Genomic DNA, 21667 nt, shown 5'->3' with positions numbered 1-21667 from the left:
ATTGATTTATTTTATAAAGATACAACTTTCCATCTTAATTTACATCAGGTTTTGGGTTCAGAGAAACATAATTTAGAATTAGAATAAGATTTTCAACATGCCACCTAAGAGTACTTGTGGATGCCCCATCCCTGGCAAGCGTTCAGGTTTCCTGGGTTGTCCAGGGCACTGAGTACCTAGTGTCGTGGCAGGCCCTTGTCTATGGCAAGAGGGTGGAATGAGATGATCCCACCCAAGCCATTTTATGGTTCTGTGGTAAGAACAGCCACAATTGTCTGGTTTAGTAGTCAGATCTTAGGATCTGGTTTAAGACTATCCTAACAAAGATCACTAACAATGTTTTTCTTTAGTAAAGGATGAGTAAATACCTTCTGTCAATAGAACGTTGCCCCTAGCTTCGTTCAGTTTTACTCCGCTCTTAGGTCCCTGGGTCTGGTGCTCCCTGTCCCGTACGCCAAGAGCGCGGTTCAGAGCTGTGCCCTGCGCCGCAGCTCGGGGCCTCTGCGAGGGTCAGGGCGGGTTGCCTATTCGTTATTGTAGTAGTGGATCTATATCTACAATTTATAATAGAACAGTATGTCACAGCGCTGCCTTTTGTTGGTTTGTGTCAGTTTGGTGGTTGGGGGGAGTGTTTGGGTTTTTTTTTTTTTATTAAATGTCCTTGTCGCTGTTGGGGTACATTTGGAGCCTCTCCGAGGATTGTTTGCACCAGTGTCTCACTGCGTTCCGGGAGCGGCACTTGCTGCCGTCCCCCCGCCCGGCGGCTGCGAGCGGAGCGTTACCGGAGCTGCCACCTGTCCCCGCAGCCCGGGCGGGGCCCGCCCGCGCCCGGCATGCCCCGCGCGACCCGGAAGCTGCGCGGGGCAGGCGGGCGCGCCCGCCTACATCCCCCGTCGTGCCCCGCGGCGGCGGCAAATTAGCGCGGGGCGCAGAGCGGCCCAGCGTATGCCGGGAGCTGTAGTCCCCGCCCCGCCGGGGCCGTGTGGCGGAGGGCGGTGCCGCGGCCGGGGGATGTGGCGAGCGTGACGTGATCGTGTCCGCGTTGGAACCGGGGCGGCCGCGGCGAGCGTGACGTGGCAGAGACCGAGCGAGGTCCCCGGTCACAGAGCACCCGCCGCCGCCGCCGGGCTCCCCTCACGCGCGGAGGGATCCGTGCGCGCACACCGGCCGGGCCGCGCTCCCTCCCGCCCTCCTTCCCTCAGTGCTCCCCCGCCGCCGCCCAGCGTCGCCGGAGCCGCCATGGGCCTCACCATCTCCTCGCTCTTCTCGCGCCTCTTCGGCAAGAAGCAGATGCGCATCCTTATGGGTGAGGGCCACCGCGGATCCCGGACCGGCCGGGGCCGCGCAGCCGACTCCCGTCGGACGCGGGAGGGGAGGCCGCGGGTCATGGCGGGGAAATCGCTCTGTCCCGGGCTGAGGGGCGCGGACACCGCGCTGTGCCCGTCCCATGGGCTGGGGGGGGCGCTTGGAGAGCAGCGGGGAGGGGGAGAGGGTGCGGATCGGGCTGTACTGGCCCTTCCTTCTCTCCCGCCGTGTGCCCGTTCTCCTCCCTGCCTCGCCCGCCGCCCCCCGGTCCCGCCGGGCACGGCGAGGCCGAGCCCCATTCTCGCACCTGCGCCGGGCCGCGCGCGGAACAAAGATGGAATTGCGGCCGGACAGGGCCGGTGTCCCCGGGCGAGCCCTCCTGCCCCGGCACTGCGGCTCCGCGAGCAGGATGTGACAAAGCCTGGTGTGTGCAACACCAGGGGCGTAAGAACTGCCGTATAATGGCCGATTTTCGGCAGCTGTAGGGAGCTGTAGTCTGTATCTTGACTCTTGTGAAAGGGCGTTTCGGTATAGCCTCCGTGGGCATTAGTTTTGTGCCTCGTGTACGAACCGATAAAACCCTCTAGGCAGCTCTTGCAGTGCTTGCTTAGTCTTACTGTCTCCCCCCTTAATGATTTCTTTTTAATATCTATTTATTTGGAAATTATATGTTCCCTTGATACGGACTGTGTAGGAGTTGAAGTCAGTGGGTCTTGAAGATTCTCACTTTGAAATTATAGTTCAAAAGGTCAAAGCCAGCACATACTGCATTGGTATTTCCTCCTCCGCTTCGAGTTCTTCCCTGCCTTCTTCCACCCACCTACCCACCCCTGCAAACTTTATGTACAAACAGTTCCTAGCCTCTAAATTTTTCTCAAATTCTGTTACCAAAGTGAATGGAATTTGGTTCATGGCCATTGACTGAAGTAGCTTGTCCTAAGAAACGAAATAAATTGCTCATTTGGATATAGCCAGCAAGGGGAGTGGGTTCTAATTGTGAAACTTCCTGGCACACACCCATCCCTAGTGCTACCTGGATATGCACAGCAGACACAGTAGTGCAGCTTTTAAAAATTTCAGTCTTTTAGGTTCTCCATATATTTTGTGATGGCAAAGTTCATTATTGCATACCCAATAATTTTTATTGTGTCTTACCTGACTGAAGTTAGAAACTCTCATCCGTTTCAAAATAATCCAAGTAATTTTAGCCTGCAAGACAGTTTAGTACATGTGTTGGTTTCAAGGAGGTGAGTTGGTTGTCTCCCTAACAGCCAGACTCTTCATATGACTCTTAATGAATGAAGTCAAGTCTTGAAGTGAACTTGACTGTAGGATGTAGGATGAGACAGTGTCTGAGGTGTTTGCAGTTCTGTTACTTTCTGCAAAATACGGAAAACAGGAAAGTGATGTCATATGATCTAAACCACTTGCAAGGCTTTTCATTGGTAGGAAATCAGGTCAAATTTAGGTTAGATACGGCTTTGGAAGGTGCACTTTCTAGCAGTTGGTTCAAATTAATTTATTTTTATATTTCTTAAAAGAATTTGTTTTAATGCCTTGTATTAAAATGCAGGGCTGAATCAGGGTACTGTACTGTATTTGCACAGGACTGTATTTGTTAAGAAGTGTAGGAGAGTAGAACTTGGGGTATGTTGCGGTGAAAGTGTGTTATGGGGCATAAACTGGATGTATAGAAGCAGAATTTTACAGTGAATATGACAATTTGTGTGTAACTGTAACACTAAAAATAATCTCTTCATAGTATTCTACACTATACCAGCACTTTGAGGAGAGATGTCTGAATGAATACTGGGATAGAATTAAAACTTTTCCTCAAGGCTATAATGTTCAGTGTATTGAAAATGGGGCTGTACAAGGCCAAACATTTAAGTTTCCATATGTAGAATACTAATTAAGAAGTGACTTTATGGGGTAAGGTACTTAGGGGAAAAATATGTGAGTAATATCAACATTAATTAATTTATAATTCTAACTTTCTTTTCACAGCTTTCTTCTGTTTCTGCAGACTTGAAGATAAATTAGAGTTAATTTAGCTTCTAAAACAGACTGTTATTGAGTTCTGCAGAAACTGAGTATTTTTCATCAGGGACTATTACCAACAGCACTCAGTTAATATTTTATGTTCTCAAATTCCATTTATGATAAGAAGTAGACATTTAATGTTATACTGCTACTGAAACATTGTTTTTAAAAAAAAATGTGCTTGTATAAGTAAGTATTTTTCAAAAATATTAAGTTACTATTTGGAAGAAATGCATGAAAAGAAGATTCACACATTTTCTTTATATATAACATGAGGGAAAAGAAGGAACTGTGGGATAGGGCTGAATATCTGAAAGTCAGATTAGGCAACTGGGGCATTAAGAGTAGAAACATTGAGTCGTAACCCTACACGTGCCTGCCTGTAAAACTCTTCACTGGTGATTTTTTGTCCTTGGAAAAAAAAGATACAGACTCACTGTGCACCTTTCAGTACCATAATTTAGTGTTCTGTGTCTTGGTGTAGTTGTGCAAGTGTTAACTGACATGGTAACTACTCAGGAGCTTCAAATACAAAGGTAATTATTAAATATATTGGGTGAAAAATGTCAGGTTCTTTGGGAATTGTGTCAGTGTAAAACAAAATGAAATCATAGTCATTTAACTGTTTCTTATTTAGGCAGGTGCTGTTTTACACAACTGTTGATTTGCCTGCTGTTGGCTTCCTATAGTTTTTATGAAGTTTTGTGCTGTGATAACAGAGGCCAGCTTGATACTCAGCCACCAGTGATCAGAGTAGGAAGTTGGTTAATGAAGGATGTGGCGTGGTCAGGGATGATGTTCCTAAGACAAGTGAACTAGAAGCTTGAGATTTAGAAACACAACTGACAGGCTGTAAATAAAACACTCTAAGAGGAATAAAGGGCTTAAAACCACAGTGATTTTAGCAGCACCTGAAAGCATTGTAGGTATTTCTTCTCCAGCTAGAGGAAGATGTTTGATTCCGTTTAAAGGTGAATGGTTGCAAGTACAGGTCTATGCTTCCCATGTGTACTTTATTGTAATCTTGGTGCTTTGCAGTACAGTGGCTTAATATTATACCCTTGACTGAGTCTTTTACACCTTGGTCTTGACAATGGCCAGTCAGGCAGTAGAATCAGTGAAAATGTAGAACTGGAAATTTACTTTGTTTAGGGATTTAAGATGCAGCTTTTAATCTTGGTGAAGTTAAGATGTGGCAGTAGTTCATAGGTTTACATTTAGTGTTTCAGTTCAAATGTAAACCTGGATATTCTTGGATTACTAAAAGCAATAGTTACACTTCCTACCAGCTCAAAAGATTAAATGTGATTTAGTGCTCTGAAGTTCTTTTTAAGGGTGGTGAATTGCAAATTTGAGTAAGAAATATGAATGGAGGGTATGCTTTTCATGATTTGCTTCTTTAGACTTCATAACATTTGCAGTCTGGCCAAAATGGGCAGTTTTTGCAAATAGGGTAATGGGGATTTACATAATGTTCTTCCCTCAGTTAAGCTTCTGCCTCAAGTATGAAGTCAGAAGAAAATACATACCCATAACCCCATAACTCAGCCTGCCTCAGTGCAAAGTCCAACAGCTTAATCAAGAGTTGTAAGAGTGGATTTAAGCAAAGTCTGGGCTTTGTGCTTTCATAGGCACTGTAGCCTTCTGCCAGCACCACTGAGGTGCGCAAGGGTAGAGTGGGTTACTGGGGCAGTATTTTCATAATATAGCAAGTAGTTTAAAATTCTGACTAGTTTCTAATTTCTTAACTCTGAGTCATGTCTTCAAATGGATCTCAATTTCCTGTATTCTTTGGAATGAGATTAGCTTTTTTCTTTGTCTTTATCTATGTCGTTAGTATAAACCTCAAATACACTCCAACCGTTGGTGTAGACAATGGCATCTTTCTTATATTATTAATTTTAACAGATCTTGTCAGTGCTATATTGATAACAGAGTAATCTCTTTGGTGGGGAGCAATCAGAGAAGAGTTGTGAGTAGTAGTTTTAACTCTAATTGGTTCACTAAATTATCTTATTATTAATTTACTGGAAAAGAAACCTATTATATCATGTACAGGCATTATATGTTCTTATGAAGATCTATGTGTCCTACAAGTGCTTACATGAGGTTGAGCTATGTGAAAACAGTGTTGGGCTTCAAGCATTGTGCTGTTAAAAACATCGGTTTTCAGCATAGGTGGAATATTTGAGGGTTCTGAAGTCAGCTTAGAGGATTTTGCAAGGTGACCTGACACTTAACTGGTGTGGGGAAAATTGTGGCATTTACAAGTTTCATGACTTGCAAGTTCTTGTGTAATTTCTGCTGCACCATGACTTTTTTTGTTCATGCTTGTGTGTGGTTCTGAAGGAGACCAACACTTAATAGCAAACTCAAACCCTTTAAATTTCATTTTGAGCATTTTGGGAGTAAAGAACCTTTGGTTTTGATGGTAGATTCCCACCCCCTTTCTTTCATGCTGTCATGACATTAAGAATTAAAACAACTTTCTTTTTTTTTTTTTTTTTTAACATGCAATGACATTACCAAAGAAACTGCATTGGTATGTTTAATCCTGTGCACACTATTAGAATATAGGACAATTATAGATAGGTTTTTTTAAATTAGTTTGCTACAACAGCAGTTTGTGTCTTGAGAAAAAGGACGTTTTTCAAGAGTTTGGTTTCATGCTGAATGAGCAGGTAATTTTGAATCCCTCTTTTTTTGCGATGATAAGGAGACAGTTGTATTGTTAATAGGCAAGTTAGCAAACCACTTAAAGCTTAATATATTGCAGTTGCAGAATAGGAAGTGAACTCAGAATGCTTAAGAATGTGTGTTATCCTTATAAAATGAGGATAATATTTGGTTTCTTGCAGAAATACTAATTAATTCTTTTGATCAGAGGTATTTTTGTTTGGGCAAAATGTTACTGACATTAGTAATGACATGATAGACATTTTGTGCTGTGGTGTTTAGTACCTGCTGTTTGTGGAGGTGCTTATGTGCTAGGTATTGGATTCTAATTTAAAGAATTCTATTTTGAGTTACATTTATTTATGTGTTCTGAAATGCTTGACAATAAGCAGTTTCACAAACAGTTCTAGAAAACTACAGTGTATGCTTGCAGTGTTGGTGCTATGTCTAAAAAATGTCTTTTAGGCTCGTTTTATTTCTGAAAGAACCCATATTTACCACATAGCTTACATGGAAAAGCAACAAGCTTAAGTTTTGTTTTAGAAACAGAAGAGTAAATTTAAGTGCAAAAGGTCTTCTGTACAACCAGAAGACCTTCTGGACCAACAGTCATTAGAAGGAGACTCCTAATGGAAGCATCGTAGTGGATCTCACCGTATGGAATTTATATCCTGAAGAAGACCTACAGCCCTTGTGGTATATGTGGAGGACTGATGAGAGATTCCTGATGTATATGTCAGTGCTAAAGAAATGTTTTAGCAAGAGAGGAGAGGCTGGAATAAGGGACAAGAAGTGTCTTTCATGTATAGTGCCAGCTTCAGTAGGTCCATGTGCCTGTGAAGCTGAGCTCTGCATGAGATTAAGTGAGGCCTTCCCCAGTTAGTGAAGTAACAAATATGTGATCAGTTAGAAATTGTGTACTGCTTATAGATTGTTGCTAAGCTTTTAAAATCTTCCTGATTTACACAAAAGCAACTTCCAACATGAATGATAAAGCTTAATTAACACAAATACTAAGGAAGATTACTAGAAACTTGTGAGCCTGTAGGTTGTGAGTGGAAGCATCTTACTGAGCTTGTTTTCTTCATGACTAGTTCTCTCTCAGTGCTGGGTAGAGGAGATAGGGAAAAACATATAGTAGTTTATCAGCAAGGAGTTAAGAGTGTTAAAAAAGCTGTTCTCAGTAAAAAAAAACTAGTACTCTGCATGTAAAATTACATGTTTTTAAATTAGCAGGTTGTAGTTCAGTTTGTGTACTGAATCAATTTTTCTCTTCCTTCTAGTTGGTTTGGATGCTGCTGGTAAGACAACCATTCTTTATAAACTGAAACTAGGAGAAATTGTCACCACAATTCCCACTATTGGTAAGACTACCAGTTCTTATATCTTTATTGTTGTTGCTCTAAACCTGACAGGCCTCTGAAGGGTGCAGGGATTTGCTATCTTTGCTGTTAGAGTAAGAATCAAGACAACATGAACTGTCTGATACTGCCATAATGTAACTGTGTCAGACCAAAGAGACATCCAGACCAGAATCCCAATCATGGCCAGTAGCAGATGCACAGGAGAGTAGGAACCAGATCAGTAGCACCACTTTCCCCAAACACCATGAGCTGCACAGTTTGTGGCTGAAAGATTTGCTCAACCACTTGGACTTGGATTTAAGTGACTCGTCTTTTTTCTCCCTTCAGTCAATTTTCTTCCTGATTTACCAGTTCAGTATTGATAAGCCATTTTATACATATTTGGGAGACGTGTACCTTAGGAAGTATCTGTCTTTAACATGGTTAGAATTATGTTTTAACACTAGAATTAATTATTTCTAATTAAACTTCTTCATTTTTAGGTTTTAATGTGGAGACGGTAGAATATAAAAACATTTGTTTCACAGTTTGGGATGTTGGTGGTCAAGATAAAATTAGACCTCTTTGGAGGCATTATTTCCAAAACACACAGGTAAGAGTTCTCAGATGGCACTAGTTAAAGACTTACTTTGTAAAGCCTCATTGGGTTTTTTAGAGTACGTATGGAAAGCTGTTTTCTTTCTTTCAGGAAGGCTCTGTACTACTTCCTGCAACTGCTGAGGGTACCCAGATTTTATTCTAGTTGAAGCTAATTTATTCCCCTGAAGGCTTCAAGCCTAGTTATGAGTGTATCCTCTTAAGCATCAAGTCATTTAGGATCTACTAGTGTTCTGTAATGTGCCAGAGCAACAGATTTCTAGTGAGGAACTCTTAAAATACATGGCTTTTACTATGCTGTCAGTGTTTTTAGTAAGCTGAGCATCTAAAATACGGTGAAAGATCTTGTTACCAGTTGATTTAAAAGTGCCAGCTTCACACTGATGTGACTGCAGTTATTTTTTGGGATATAAATGTGTTACCTTTGGTTCACAAGTAGTGAAGTAAATTGCTTATTAGCATCGGAAAACTTCTGGAGTGAGTTTGGGGATTTTTTTGTGTTGAATATAGAATTGTTTCCATGATATTTGTGTGCAGCATAATTTATATGATTGGTGCAGAAAAATACAGAGGTCTGGATTGATAAAAGGGACCTTGCACCACCATACTGTTGTGAATAGAGTAATATGTAATTTCAGTTCCTTATTACTGTCCTGTTACTAAATACTTCAAAAAAATACTTCTCTTTCCTTGAAGAGAGTGATAAAAGGAAGGTTTTCAGACTGAAAAGTTAAGAATAAATTGTGTAAGAAGAACACTTGAATAACAGAGATGCCATTAGAAGTACTGTTTGATACAAACATCTTAAAACAAATTCAGGCATTACTTTAAGGGTGTGGGTTTTTTCAGTGACATAGGAGATGGTGTTTATGTGAGTTAGTTTATGTAATTTTGCTGCATTTTTTTCCCCTAACTTTATTTTGAAGTTGAGACTTAGGTGGTTGTTCAGACACACTTCATACATTGTTTACAGAAATTTCTGTTAAATTTGTCAACTTTCTTAGGTAAGCAATTACAATATTCAACATGAATACTTTGGCGGTTTTAAGATAGTGCTGCACATTTACATTATTTTTTTCAAATCTGCTTAACTTTCTACAGGGCCTCATTTTTGTGGTAGACAGCAATGACAGAGAGAGAATCCAGGAAGCAGCAGAAGAGCTGCAGAAAATGGTAAATATCAATGTCTTCTTAAGTATCACTGTTAGACTGACTTGTCCGATTTTTGGATGTTTGTCAGGTTGCCTAAGAGATTTAGGATTTTGAAGTTTTAGGGAGTCTGTACAGTGCATCTTGTATTCAGCTGGTAATTCTGGGTCACATAGTGCACCAAGTTGTAATTTCACTCTGTAGAAAACTAATAATGTGTCAGAACCTTTCATTCATGAAACCTTGATAGAAATGCAGCAGAAAATAATTTTGGAAGAACAGATTGGTGCTAGAGAATATTTCATCAGCAAGGTGCCCATAAATTTAAACTTTTTAAATTGAAAGGTGGCTTCCTTAATTGCAGGAGTTCTGTTGTATACTAGTTAAATTTCACTCAATACTTACTAATGACTTCAGGAGCAAGAATAAAAATGTTTACAACCCTTAAATCAGTGTTTCAATTTTTTTAATGTTTGTTGAAGTAACTGACTTACTTAACTGAGGCAATTTAATAACATGCCTGTTTTTTCTGTTAGCTTCAGGAGGATGAGCTGCGAGATGCAGTGCTGCTTCTGTTCGCAAACAAACAGGATCTGCCAAATGCCATGGCAATCAGTGAAATGACAGATAAACTAGGCCTTCAGTCTCTGCGTAACAGAACTGTAAGTGCTAAACTTTGACTGCTGAAATCTTTTCTCCCTCTTACATATCATGAACATAAAGTTCCTCTAAGGGAAAGGGTAGTTTTCACCTCTTTGTGTAGAAAGATGCACACACCTGCTGTTAAACTTTATGATGCATAATTCAGATCCTTGTTCAAAGTAAGTGATTTAGAAATATAATCCAGTGCCTTCAGCTGTTTTAGGTGTTTCATTTGTCACCATTTTCTGAAAACATACAAACACTGTCCATCCAGTCTGTCACTGAAATACAGACATCCAGCATTTCACAAAGTATGTGATGGGCTTTCCTGTTTTCTCAGTATTCTGGGAGAATAAATGCATTCTGCATTCCTACCTCCAGGAGGAAATTACATAGCTTCTGAAGTATTAGATTCTATCTGCTCAAGTTTTAGAGACACAGGTTTGCTTCACATTAACTATTCCACCATTTGTAATCTGAGTGTCTGTGTTGACACACTTAAGATCCTGACCATAGAAGCTGTTTCAGAGGTCCATTCATGTGGATAATTTTGTGTTCACTTCCTGAAGAGCAGTCTTTCAGAGACAAGAAGTAGTTTTCAGCATGTAAACCAAATACAAGTTCTGTATTTGTTTCTTGATGCCTTAAACTATGCTGTAGCCTTTACTAGGCCAACACTTGAGTTTTTGGATAATGTCTGAACCTCCTCTACACTACATGTACTTCTCAAAACTTTTTAAAATACCATTTTTCAATTTGACTCACGGCATAAAATGCTGTCTAAAGAATGCTGTTATAACACACAATTATAACAACCTAATGAGTGTCACATACAGTCAAAACTTAGCTTGCATTTTGTCAGTATTTAAATTTAATTTTTGTGTTCTACATTAACAGTGGTATGTCCAGGCTACCTGTGCTACACAAGGAACTGGTCTGTATGAGGGACTTGACTGGCTGTCAAATGAACTCTCAAAACGCTAATTCCAACTGGATGACTCTTTCACCAGGGACATGTTTGATATAAGTGGTCTAGGCTTGTTACAACAAAATTAGTTTGCATCTTGGTTATTACAATATCTGGAACTGATATTTCGGCAGGATATTACAGCGTTTCAACTTGTTTCGTTGCCAATTATTGTTTACCGAGCTACATGTTGCAAAGGTAGCAATATGCTTGGGTAAAAAAAATCTCCTTAACTTGGAAAAAGTGTATCTTCTGATTTTATTCCCCTTGTTAGCCTAAATGCCTGAATATAGTTATTGTGACATGTTTAAGATCTGTTTTGAATACTCTTTGAGCCCCAATAAATTAATGTTTTAATTTTTTTTTCTCCCTTCTACTCTTAGTTTACTGATGCCCTGTTTCATTCCTCAGACAGTCTGCTGATTTAAAAATGTAGCATTCCGTATGTATTTATTTCTCTCCCTTGCCAAAAAGATTTCCTAATACTGCTTGTTCCAAGCCAAGGAAATGCTCTAAAACACTATACAAATCTACTGCACTGAGGAACATTTTATTAATCCTTGGGTTCTGTCAGCCCAACTTGCCTTTGTGTGAATTGGATTTGATGGGTAGAATAGTTCTGTGCTGGTTGCGAAGAGCTCATGTTGAGGTTGTTTTTAATATTCAGCAGATTGTCTTCCTTTATATTGTATCTTTTTTTTATGTTGCATGTTGCTTTTTGGTATCAGCCTGACTATTTTTGCCCAGTGTATAATAATTCTGCTGAAGTTTTACTGTTTGTTGGTGAACATATCTTCATAAGGAAATTTTGGAAAATTCATCAAACTCAATGGATTAGTTTCTTCATAACCCACTTGGAATTATTCCTAATAAAATTATAAAATGTATAGTTCTGTGTATGCTCTTCTTGATTCCTGAAATAGTTGAATGTAAATTATCACTTATTCTTTCTCCGTATACTGAGCTTTCCTGCAGCTTGAATATGAACACCAGTCTCAGATTTTCACTTGCTTGGAGCTGTGTAGAGTGAGACATGGAAGGGAGGCAACCAAGTTGTATACAGTGCAGTAGAGTAGCTGTCATCGGGGCTTACATAATTCTGTAATGTCTTTTGAAGTTGTAAATCTAAAATTCCTTTCAAGATGTCCAGATCTGAAAATACTAACAATTTAAAAAAATTGTAATAAAACAAATTTGAACTGCCTGAAAAGCATGCATGTCTGTTTCATAGTTTTATCTACATGTTAAAACCTACATGGGTCCCGGCAGGAGAGTCACACATTCTGTTGGTGGCTAGCTGGGAAGGTAACCTGAGTGCTTTTACAGGGATATAGCAAATATTGTAATAATGCTGATAATCGACCCCAGAAATCATCTCTGTACAAGTCCTACTCCCTGTTTTCATATTTCTGTCCCCTTACACCTTTGTAGTTCAAAAGGCATAAATTAATATGTGTTTTGAGGCTGCTACTACTGGGTAGTTTAAAATCTATTTTTTGGTTGCCTATCTGCTATATAGAAGCAAATATTGCTCAACCCTCCAACTAAAACGTGCTGTCCAAATGATTTGATGTCTTTAGGAACTCAAAGCATGATTCTGTTACAGTTTCAGGCTAAGTGCTTCTCATTTTCCACCCAGGTCTGGTTACCCTTGCTACAAGAAATCCCAGTGACAAGGTCTGGTAAACTCAAGCTAGTTTTGGTTCAGAACACCCTCCTGGGCAGCTTCTGCTGTAAGTCAGGTTTAAATTCTTAGGAGGTGCTCTCACTGTGAGCACAGCTAAGCAGGGAACAATCCTGAGTTTTTGAATACAGTCCTTAAATGCCTTCAACATGGAACGGAAACCCAGGAGACAGTGTAAGGTGAGAAGGGCTTTGCCTGCACCTTTAATGAATTACTGATTACTTATTAACCAAAGCTGATATACCCATGCATTTGATCAGTAGCTGTTGATGTGCACATTTCTAGCAATGCAGTTCCTTGAATTAAACTATAAAAGGTTCACCTTGTTCAGAAGAGACAACTTGTCCCTCACAGAAGTTGGTTTTTGCAGTCCCAGTAGGTTAAGATAAACAATTGTTTATCTTAATCTTGTTACACAGTTAGAGGTTAAAGTTAATAGTTACTAACATGGTTTGTCATTTCCCTATCAGAAGTAAAATACCTGAACTGAGCTGCTATCCCTGAAGTTCAAAATCTTGAATAGGCATGAGGCTGCTAAAAATGTGTTCCTCATTCACTGTAGTGACAGGAAATCCTGAGTTCCAGTAGCTGAAATTTTTCTTTGTATACACAGGATATGTATAACTTATATATTCAAGCAAATGGGTAAGTTCTATTGCATTGGGGAGTTAGTCAAGTAATACTTGATACAGGAGGGTTTATTTCAGTGTGTCAGAAATAATGGCCAGCTTAACTGTAGAGAGCAAAACACTAAAGAATGAGTGGGTTTTCCTTTATTTGACCATGGTGACACAATTTATTTTTCAAATATTAAGTACATGCATGATTTTCTTTTTTTTCATTGCTTACAAGAATAGCCCAGGTTGTATAAAATATTGGTTTGTGTTTTGCCAGTAACTAAAATTCAGAGCCCAGTTATTAGTCACTTGTTAGTCTAAGAAATCCTTCTGTAAAGGTCTGGACAAAGGCAGTTTGAGGGCAATGTGATGAAACCTTGCACATCACCTTGCCCAAGTCTGTCTTTCCCATCCTTGTCAAGAATGGGGACTTCAGAAATTATATTCTATATGCTGCCACTGGATTTATGAATGCAGCTGAGCTGCCAAAACTGAAATGTTTAAGGCCTTTGCTCTTACAGGGTAAGAGTCAGAAGACTTGAAACCATTTTCTTTCTATGCCAAGAATATAAGAAACAAGGCAACTACACAATTTTGACATGTTGAAAGCTCTGATACCTTAGCACACTGGGGATTTTTCCCCTTGGTTTTTTCATACAGTTTTTCTCCTCCCTTTTCTTCATCCTCTCAAGCATAATTGGCATCACTGCTTGCTTTATCATGATACATAAAGGTACTTAGTGCTTGAATTATGTTTCAAAAACAGCAATGATACAAGAGATGTGTGAGAATTCAAGTACTGTCACAGGAGGATAAGAGACCCCTTTGTCTGGAATATGGTCAGGGGAAAGAATAATAGGAGTTCCATGTTGCCAGACCAGTCTGAAGGATCTGGCAGAACTTGGTTGATTTTGTATGCATCAAATACACAGGTAAACATTTCACAATGGCCAGAGCCTAAAAATGAGCCAAGTCTGCTGCCTTGCAGAAGGTCAGTGTTTCAAGTGCCCTTAATTCTGTAATGTTCTTGTGAGTGATGAGTTAGTCTACACCAGGAGCTACTGTGAAAGAAGAAACTTTTCCCTCTTGAGACAAAAGCCAGGCAGGAGGAAGCACTGTCTTGAGTTTAATGAATCAGAGATGGGAAATTCAAGTAGTAGGCAAAGAGGTTTTACTTTTTCCTTTAACAGGTGGTCTGGGAAAGTAGAGTAACAAAAACAAAGAAATCCCACACATATTTACAAAGATGCAAAGAAAATCCTACCTGGCTTTTTGTTGTGAAGGGCATGGAACTTTCCAGTTGAGGAGGAACAAGTACAGGTAAGTTTAGGTTTATGAAATAAAATGGAGACAAGTTGAATGCGACTTGTAGCAATGTGGGTTCTAGATGTGATTTAGAGATGAAGAATTAATTCCTGGGCAAGGTCCAGAGGTGTAGGGGGAGTCAAAATGGGAGTTAAAATCAACGTATGTGCAGTAGGAAGCACCATCTGTTACCTTATGCAGACGTAAACACAGCTTGGGAGCGTGGGGGCTTTGGGCCAAAGGTGTACCTAAGGGTTCTCTTACCCCAAAAAACTCGGGTTTTTGAACTGTGCCTTTCCTAATCTAGATGCTAGTGCTGCATTCTCATTCCAGACATGCAACAAGTTCCTGACAAATTACTGCTACTGGCAGCCTCTGCTGCTGCTGCAGTTTCCTAATTAAATGGAGGATACTGGGTCTGGAGATTCCCCAGCATCAGCTCACGGGGCTGAATTTCTCTTAAACATAGTAAAGGATTATCTGCCATGTGCAAGGACCTGGCCCAGTGCTGTGTTTGTCCTCACCACTTGCTTCCTGCAGATTCCCTGTGCACTCCCTCTCTGCAGGAAAACAGAGGCAGTAGCCCAAGTGCCAGCATAGCAAGTGGGAGGGAACTGCTGTTTCTCGGAAGAGAGGCAAAGCACCAGGCAAGTGTGTTCTCTGAGCAGCTCCATCATCTGGTACTAGGGACAAGTTACAGATTTTTAATATTTTGGGCTTGGAAAAGACAAAGTAACTCAGCTGTAACAGATCAGTACATAAAAATGAGGAAAAGTAGGTTCTTCCAAGTTCTAAGGGGAGCTCAGCCTTTATAAGTAATACAATTTCACTTCCAGACTTCACAATTGCAGTCTTACTGTTCTGAGATGTTTTTCTTGCCAGCCTGCATTATTCAGTGGAGTTTGGGGTTCTTTTCCCTCCTGTTTTTTCAGAGCTGGCAATTGCCCAGACACTACAGCAGCAAAAGAACAGTAGTAATTGTATTGGAAATAACAGAAAAGAGCAGATATTTAAAAGCTTCTCCATACCACCACCATTCACAGCATAGCAAGTACTATGGCAAGAGACAGCACCAGCAACCCTTGGAAATATCCCACCTGAAACTGACTTCCTGGTTTGAGTAGTGTTTAAACAGTTGAGTGAATCCCAGCTACAGAGCACCAGAATGCAGGGGAGTGAGCAGGTGTGCAAGTAGAGAGTACACAGCTTTTATCAACCCAGGCAGACTTGTTTTGCCATGGAAAACACCAGTAACTACAAAAATACCCCAAACCGACAACAGTGGCAGACAATTAAGAAAGGGAGTTTTATTAGGTGAAAGAGGAGGATCTAGTGAATGGTTTCTAAATGCTTTTTGTTTCTTGTGGACTAATGATGCAGGGCAAGAAGCTTGTTAAATGATTCAACCCACTCCAACACGTTCAGTTAAGGGATGGATAAAATATACTTCCCCACAACCTACAAAATAGGGCAAGCTACACAATTTCTAGAAAGAAAAAATGCATGTAAAAACACTTAAAAATTCAGGCCGTCTTTGTATGCAAGAGAGGAACAAAATACAACAATTGTGATAAAGGTTTGCAAGTCACTTGTGTTTCTTTGTAAAGATTTAGGCACAGATAACTAATGCACCACACTGTTCTTATCTCTCCCCACCTGAAAACAGATGATATTGATAAAAAGCTCCCTCCTATCCAAAGCTGGTTGTCCTAAACTCCAGTATCTTTTATTGCTGATGACTCAAACCAGAAGGAGTGTATGTTCAAAGCAGATGCTGTTCATGTAGTCCAGGTTCACAAGGTGTTAACATTATCCTCATTACCTATGTTATGTGGGCAGACAAATTGCTTCCAAATAAATTATAAGCTTGAATTTAAAATAGTTGATTACTGATAGAAAGTCTATTAACTTGTAATTAAGAACATCTTTTTAGAAGTTGGTACATTGTTCATGCAACTTACTAGAAAGTTGTGCCATAGTAACGGTAAGTGAACAACATAATCTATGAACTTAAATTACCATTACATTAATTAAAGTGGAACGAATGAAATCCATTTGGGTTTGTGTTCTGTTTTTATTTCTGAATTAAGCAGGGTTCAATTTGTATGCTGCCCTACAAATCAGATTAAATTCCTATTTTTTTTAACAAAATAATTTTTAATTCTTTAAAAACACCGTTAACAAGGTATATGATAATCCAATTTTCAAAACTCTGTCTTCAATATATCTTTTCCCATTAGCATATAAAAAAGGGCGGAAACTGTCATGCAAATATTCTGAACAGTGTGACAATATTCATTAAAACCATTAAACACATGAACCCTTCATTGATCATTTTGGCTTTCCTTTTAGTAGCATAAAAGTCAGGGTCTAACCTCAGTTCCCCAGCAGTACATTAAATCTCTTGTTTGAAAACCTCCAAAAGCACCATGCCAGGGATACTCTATTTCCACTTCAAGTCACATATTAGTGCTATATGATCAGAAGGATGTGAAACACTTGGCAAAGCCTGATGGGTTGTTACTTCTTCATGACTTGGCAATGGAATAACTTGTTCAACCTCTAAAGCATTTCTGTCAATGAAAATGTAGTCCAGACATCCATGAAACCCACCGACATAGTTTGTATAAGCAGGTTCTCCACAAGCACTTAGCAGTTTGAAAGGATGGCTTAGAGACATACTGCACCTTTCTTCCTCCCCATTTGAGACCCAGTCTTCATGATCTTCAGCAATGCCACCACTGCTGATAAAACTGTAAGTTCCTGACGAGGGTGTGCTATTAAAATCTCCACAGAATATGACTGGGATACTGGGATACAAGTCACATGCTACGTGCTTGATGTGAGACATGGCCACAGCAATTTGGATCAGACGGATGTTCCCACCTAAAGACATAAAAAGTATTATTTCAAATAATGCAGAACAGCACTGGAGATGCTCACTGGCTTGCTCATTTAAGCATATATAGCTCTGAAACAGCAACCCTGCGTTTTACAATAGTTTTCACTAATTAAGAAGCCTTTAAAATTTGTGACTACGAAAATTTGAGTCACAAGGCAATTTCAAATTAAACCTGCACATGCAAGAACTCTGAAGCTTTAACACCCATATACAGCAGTTTTCCATTTCATGGCAACCATCCTAACAATATTCCCAAAAAGGCACAGAACCAAAAGAAAACTAATTGAGAAGAGAAGAATCTCTCCTAACAGTTTCTGGAGCTCAGTCTGGTTGCTCTCCTGGCAGCACCCTGGGAGAGCTCCATGTTCAACAGGCCTGGGAAACCATTAACACACAATATTTTATGGTCTGCTTTTTGGGTGAATTGTGTGTAATGTGACTTGCCTTGCTGTCAGCTGGATTCTATTGACTCCCTGGCACACTAGAAAAATAAATCTATAAACCTAGGAGTCTGGCTTGATTTCATCTAGATAAGAAGTAAGGCAGGAAATCCTCAGTTCCAGAAGAAAAGGCTTTAGCTACAAAAGAATTATGGGAAATATATTCTCCCAAAGAAGGGCAAAAATCTTTCCAAACCCAGTTATCCTACATGCAGGAATGTGCCAAAATTACCTTTGGGGTGCCAGTATAGGTGGGTATTTGCTACACAAAGCTTCCTGGAAGGATCAGTTGTAGACTGAAGAACTGAAACCTTTAAGAAAAAAAAGCATCTTTGTTAAGTCTTAAGTAGAGGTTATATATTTTAAAATGCACTAGTCAGCTTATGCCTTTGTGGCAATCCAGTTCAAAGAATCTGATGCTTATAAACTATAAACTCAACTTAGGAGCTGTACTTTTCATTAATCTTGTATGTAAGGCCTGGGTATCAGCCAAAATATTACCAACACATCATTTAACAAGTATTCTTTTGACTGTGTCTGGTTTGGCCATATTTTTTCATAAGATATAGTTCAGACAGTACCATTCTGAAATATTTTTATTTTGTATTCACTCTTTGTAACAGACCTGGGGCTAAATCTTTGTTTTTAGTAAGCAAATGTAGAATTCCATAAGTGTTAAATTGAACAAAAATTTGGAGGTGATTTCAGTTATCAAGGAAATCCTGTTAGTCCTACTCAGTCCATGAGCAGGAAACTTACCAGTGTTTCTGCAATTCCTGACACAGCTTTCTATCTTACACACTTGTACTTGCACAACAGCTCTGTGAGCAGACCCTCTAGCATCAGGAAGCTCACACACCTGTCCAACCTTATTTGTCTCCCTGTCACTTGCTAAAGAATTGCATTACAACTGCATTATACAGCATACTCAACTAACTTACTTAAAACTGATTTATAAGATCTAAGTTTTATAGACTATATTCTGACATACAAAAGTAAGTAGTAAAAAATCACCAGCCAGGAATCGCTACCTGGCCCAGAATCTCAACAACTGTCTTCATTTTAAAGCAAAGTAATTTTGCTTTTACCAAATTTTGGTAGTTCCATATATGCAATTCAGTAAGATCTCAATGTTTTGTTCTTGTTCCTAAGTTGATCTTATCCATTACCCCAGCTAACAGAGACCATAGTTCCATGTTTCAAACTTTCAATCCCTCACCTCCCTTCTGCCGCTTGAGGCTCAACAACGCTGGCCCGGCTGCACTTGGAGATAGTGGGAGGAGGAGAAAGGGGGAAAAAAGAGGGGAAAGAGAAGAAGGCATGTCAAAGCTGGTACCTGCAGCACAGATGACCTCTGCAGCACCTTCTCCTGCACCAGGGGGTACTTGGCCAGCTGCTCACACAGCTCCTTGTGCAGCGGCTCTGAGAGCAGGGCTTCGCTGAAAGCGATATCATGCTGGCTGAGGAGACTGAACTTGTCCCTGCGATAGAAAGTGGCCAGGCCTTCGTGCTGCTTCTCCTTAATCTTGAACAGCCCCTCCAGTCCAAAAGCATCTAGCGCCGGGGCCAAGCTGTCCACGAAGACAGATTTATCCACCTCTTGCAAGCAGATGAGGTCGGCGCTGTAGCCCGCCAGCTCCTTCTTGAGCAGGTTCTGCCGGTAGTCGATTTCCAGGGCGTAGGGAGCGCAGTAGGGGTACAGCACAGTGCGGGAGAACTCCGTCTGCGCGTAGGTATCGGCCAGGATGTTGTAGGAGACGGCGCGGACGGAGCCGTGGCCGCAAACCTTCTTGGTGTAGAGGTGCCGGGCGTCGAAGGTGCAGGCGCCGGGCCCGGCCTCCACGGGGCCGCTGCTTTCCACCTCGCGGGCCGGGCCGTAGCGCTGCTCCCTGTCCCCGGGCGTGCAGCGCAGCTTCAGCCGCAGCCCCACCAGCGCGTTCGACGGCGTGAACACGCGTTCGGCCGCCGCCGTTTCTACCCAGGCCTCCCCAGCCACGTCCCCGCCGTCCGCGGGGCGCTGCTCGCGGAACCAGCGGAACAGGCAGTGCTGCGGCTCGGCGAACTCGGCGCTCACCTTGGGGCACACGGGGAAGCCGGCGAGGAGCGAGCGCGGCAGGCGGAGCTCGGTGAGCGCGGGCGGGTTGCGCTCCACACGGTACCGCGCGTCCCCGATGTGCAGCACGGCGCCGTCCTGCCAGGCAGCCGCGTTCGGCACCTCCTCCGCCACCGCCGCGCCCTCGCGGGAGAACAGCCGCACGGCCGGCACCGCCGCCTCGCCCTCCGCGCCGCCCTCCGCCCGCGCCTTCTTGCTCTTCTTGCCGGCCTTACCGTGGCCCTTAGCGGCGTTGGTGGCGATGCGCGCCAGTGCCCGCCCCAGCGGCTCCGCCTGGTCGCGCTGCATGTGCCGAGCACTGCCGTCGGGCAGCACGAACCGCAGGCTCAGCTTGGGCTCGGACGGCACGCAGCGCACCACGGCGCGCTCCATGGCGGCGGGCGGGCGGCCGCCACCGCCGTGCGGGGGTGCGGCGGGTGAGCCGCGGAGGCTCCGGAGGGCGGAGCGGAGCCAACGCCACATGGACCCGGCGGCGCCGCGGCTTCCGCGGGGCGCGGCCGGAAGCGCCGGGCGAGGCGGGGCTGGAAGCGCCGGGCGAGGCGGGGCTGGAAGCGCCGGGCGGGGCGGGGCTGGAAGCGCCGGGCGGGGCGGAGCTGGAAGCGCCGGGCGGGGCGGGGCTGCCGTGCTGGCAGCGCGCGCCAAGGGGCGGGGCCGCGCGGGAGGCGGGAGTGGGGCGGGCACGCGCTGCTGGCCGTGAGGCAGCGCCACCTCCCGGTGGCCCTCGCCCCGCTCCCCGCGCCCCACCGTTAACCGGTCGGCACGGCCTGGGTCAGGCTGACCGGAGAACCAGCGGGTTCTGTTCCCTCAGCGGTGAAACCCCCTCTCCTCAGCGCAGCTTCCTGGCCAACAGGTGTTCGAGGCGTGGGCGGGTCTCCCTCGTAACGCCCCGATGCTAATTGCCTGTACATAAATCCTTTAACGCCAAGGGTTTGGGTTTGTGTTTGTGAGAAAACATTTCACGTCTGGGTTGAGACCTCACGATGAATAGTCGCGGGCAGTGAGAGCCACGCTAGGAAGGTGTCCAGGACTTTGGAAAACACACAAAATTCCCTGCCGCTGCTCCCACACCCTCTGCGCGTGGGGCTCTGCCCACACACATAAAAAATTAGGGTTTGAAAGCCTCTTTTGTCAGGTGTGGGCAGGTGGGTAGCAAATCTGTGGAGGTCCTTAAAATTTCCAATTATAGTTGTACAAGAAGCAGAAGCTCAGCAACAGCCACCTGATGCTCGAGGGTATTATATTTATAATTTCTCAAACATTCTTGCTGTGATCTGCTCGGTGCGGGCAGAGGCTGGAGCAGGAGGACTTTCTGATTCACTCGGGTTGTGCCAACCCTGTGGTAGACCGAGACGGTCAAGGGAAGGGTTTTTCCAAGTTCCCTTTCCCTTTCTCTTTCCTCTCCTCGTGAGAGGCACTGATCTCGGCCAGGGCACCCCTCATGGGCCGGGCCCCGCCGCCCGCCCTCGGCTCCGGGGCAACCGCACTGTTGTCCCGAGCCGGGGCCGCGGCGCTGGGGGAGGCGGGAGCGACGGGAAAAGGCGGTGTCGTCCCGGCCGTCCGGAGCTGAGCTTTGTGTCCTTTGGTGCATCCACCACCGCCTGGTTTGGTGCGCGTTTAGGACTTACCACTGATTTAGGATGTAGCTTTGGCTTTCTGCTCCGCTGTAGAAATGCAGTGGTGAGTTTGTGCATCGTGTTTCTGGGGGAACCCGACCGTCAATCTTCGGAATAGCCCTACTCAGGCGATTAAGCAGCTATAGAAGGTTGGTCTGTGAGTTGAACCTTAGCCCAGTCGCAAAATACAAATTTGTTGTGGTTTTTTTTCCTTTTTTTTTTTTTTTTTTTTTTTTTTCCTTATGGCAGG

At 42.9% G+C, this 21667-nt stretch overlaps 2 protein-coding genes across 2 annotated transcripts; one reads left to right on the top strand and one right to left on the bottom strand.

Moving 5' to 3' along the window:
- The first annotated feature begins 980 nt into the window (after window positions 1-980).
- Window positions 981-11956, top strand: ARF4 (ADP ribosylation factor 4). The gene is made up of 6 exons (XM_058845000.1): window positions 981-1306; window positions 7308-7388; window positions 7871-7980; window positions 9087-9158; window positions 9671-9796; window positions 10674-11956. Exons 1-6 carry the CDS (start codon window positions 1240-1242, stop codon window positions 10758-10760), a joined length of 543 nt encoding a protein of 180 aa, XP_058700983.1. The 5' UTR covers window positions 981-1239; the 3' UTR covers window positions 10761-11956.
- Window positions 11957-15636: 3680 nt separating this feature from the next.
- On the bottom strand, window positions 15637-20302 carry PDE12 (phosphodiesterase 12). Its single transcript, XM_058845086.1, has 3 exons — window positions 19028-20302; window positions 17924-18002; window positions 15637-17235 (listed from the first exon to the last, which is right to left on the bottom strand). The coding sequence occupies exons 1-3, from the start codon at window positions 20264-20266 to the stop codon at window positions 16793-16795; spliced, it is 1761 nt and encodes a 586-aa protein (XP_058701069.1). The 5' UTR covers window positions 20267-20302; the 3' UTR covers window positions 15637-16792.
- Window positions 20303-21667: the final 1365 nt, after the last annotated feature.

This window comes from Poecile atricapillus, chromosome 9 (assembly GCF_030490865.1).
Source record: "Poecile atricapillus isolate bPoeAtr1 chromosome 9, bPoeAtr1.hap1, whole genome shotgun sequence".
NCBI classification, from domain to species: Eukaryota; Metazoa; Chordata; class Aves; order Passeriformes; family Paridae; genus Poecile; species Poecile atricapillus.
The sequence above is the reverse complement of the archived record's forward strand: the minus strand, read 5'-3'. Positions and strand labels throughout refer to the sequence as shown.

Coding starts and splice junctions, on each gene's coding strand:
- ARF4 (XM_058845000.1), top strand. CDS start 1,240: ATGGGCCTCACCATCTCCTCGCTCTTCTCGCGCCTCTTCGGCAAGAAG. Junction 7,981..9,086: donor ATTATTTCCAAAACACACAG/GTAAGAGTTCTC, acceptor AACTTTCTACAG/GGCCTCATTTTTGTGGTAGA. Junction 9,159..9,670: donor CAGAAGAGCTGCAGAAAATG/GTAAATATCAAT, acceptor TTTTTCTGTTAG/CTTCAGGAGGATGAGCTGCG.
- PDE12 (XM_058845086.1), bottom strand. CDS start 20,266: ATGTGGCGTTGGCTCCGCTCCGCCCTCCGGAGCCTCCGCGGCTCACCC. Junction 18,003..19,027: donor AGAGGTCATCTGTGCTGCAG/GTACCAGCTTTG, acceptor TTTTTCTTAAAG/GTTTCAGTTCTTCAGTCTAC. Junction 17,236..17,923: donor CCTATACTGGCACCCCAAAG/GTAATTTTGGCA, acceptor TTATGTCTTTAG/GTGGGAACATCCGTCTGATC.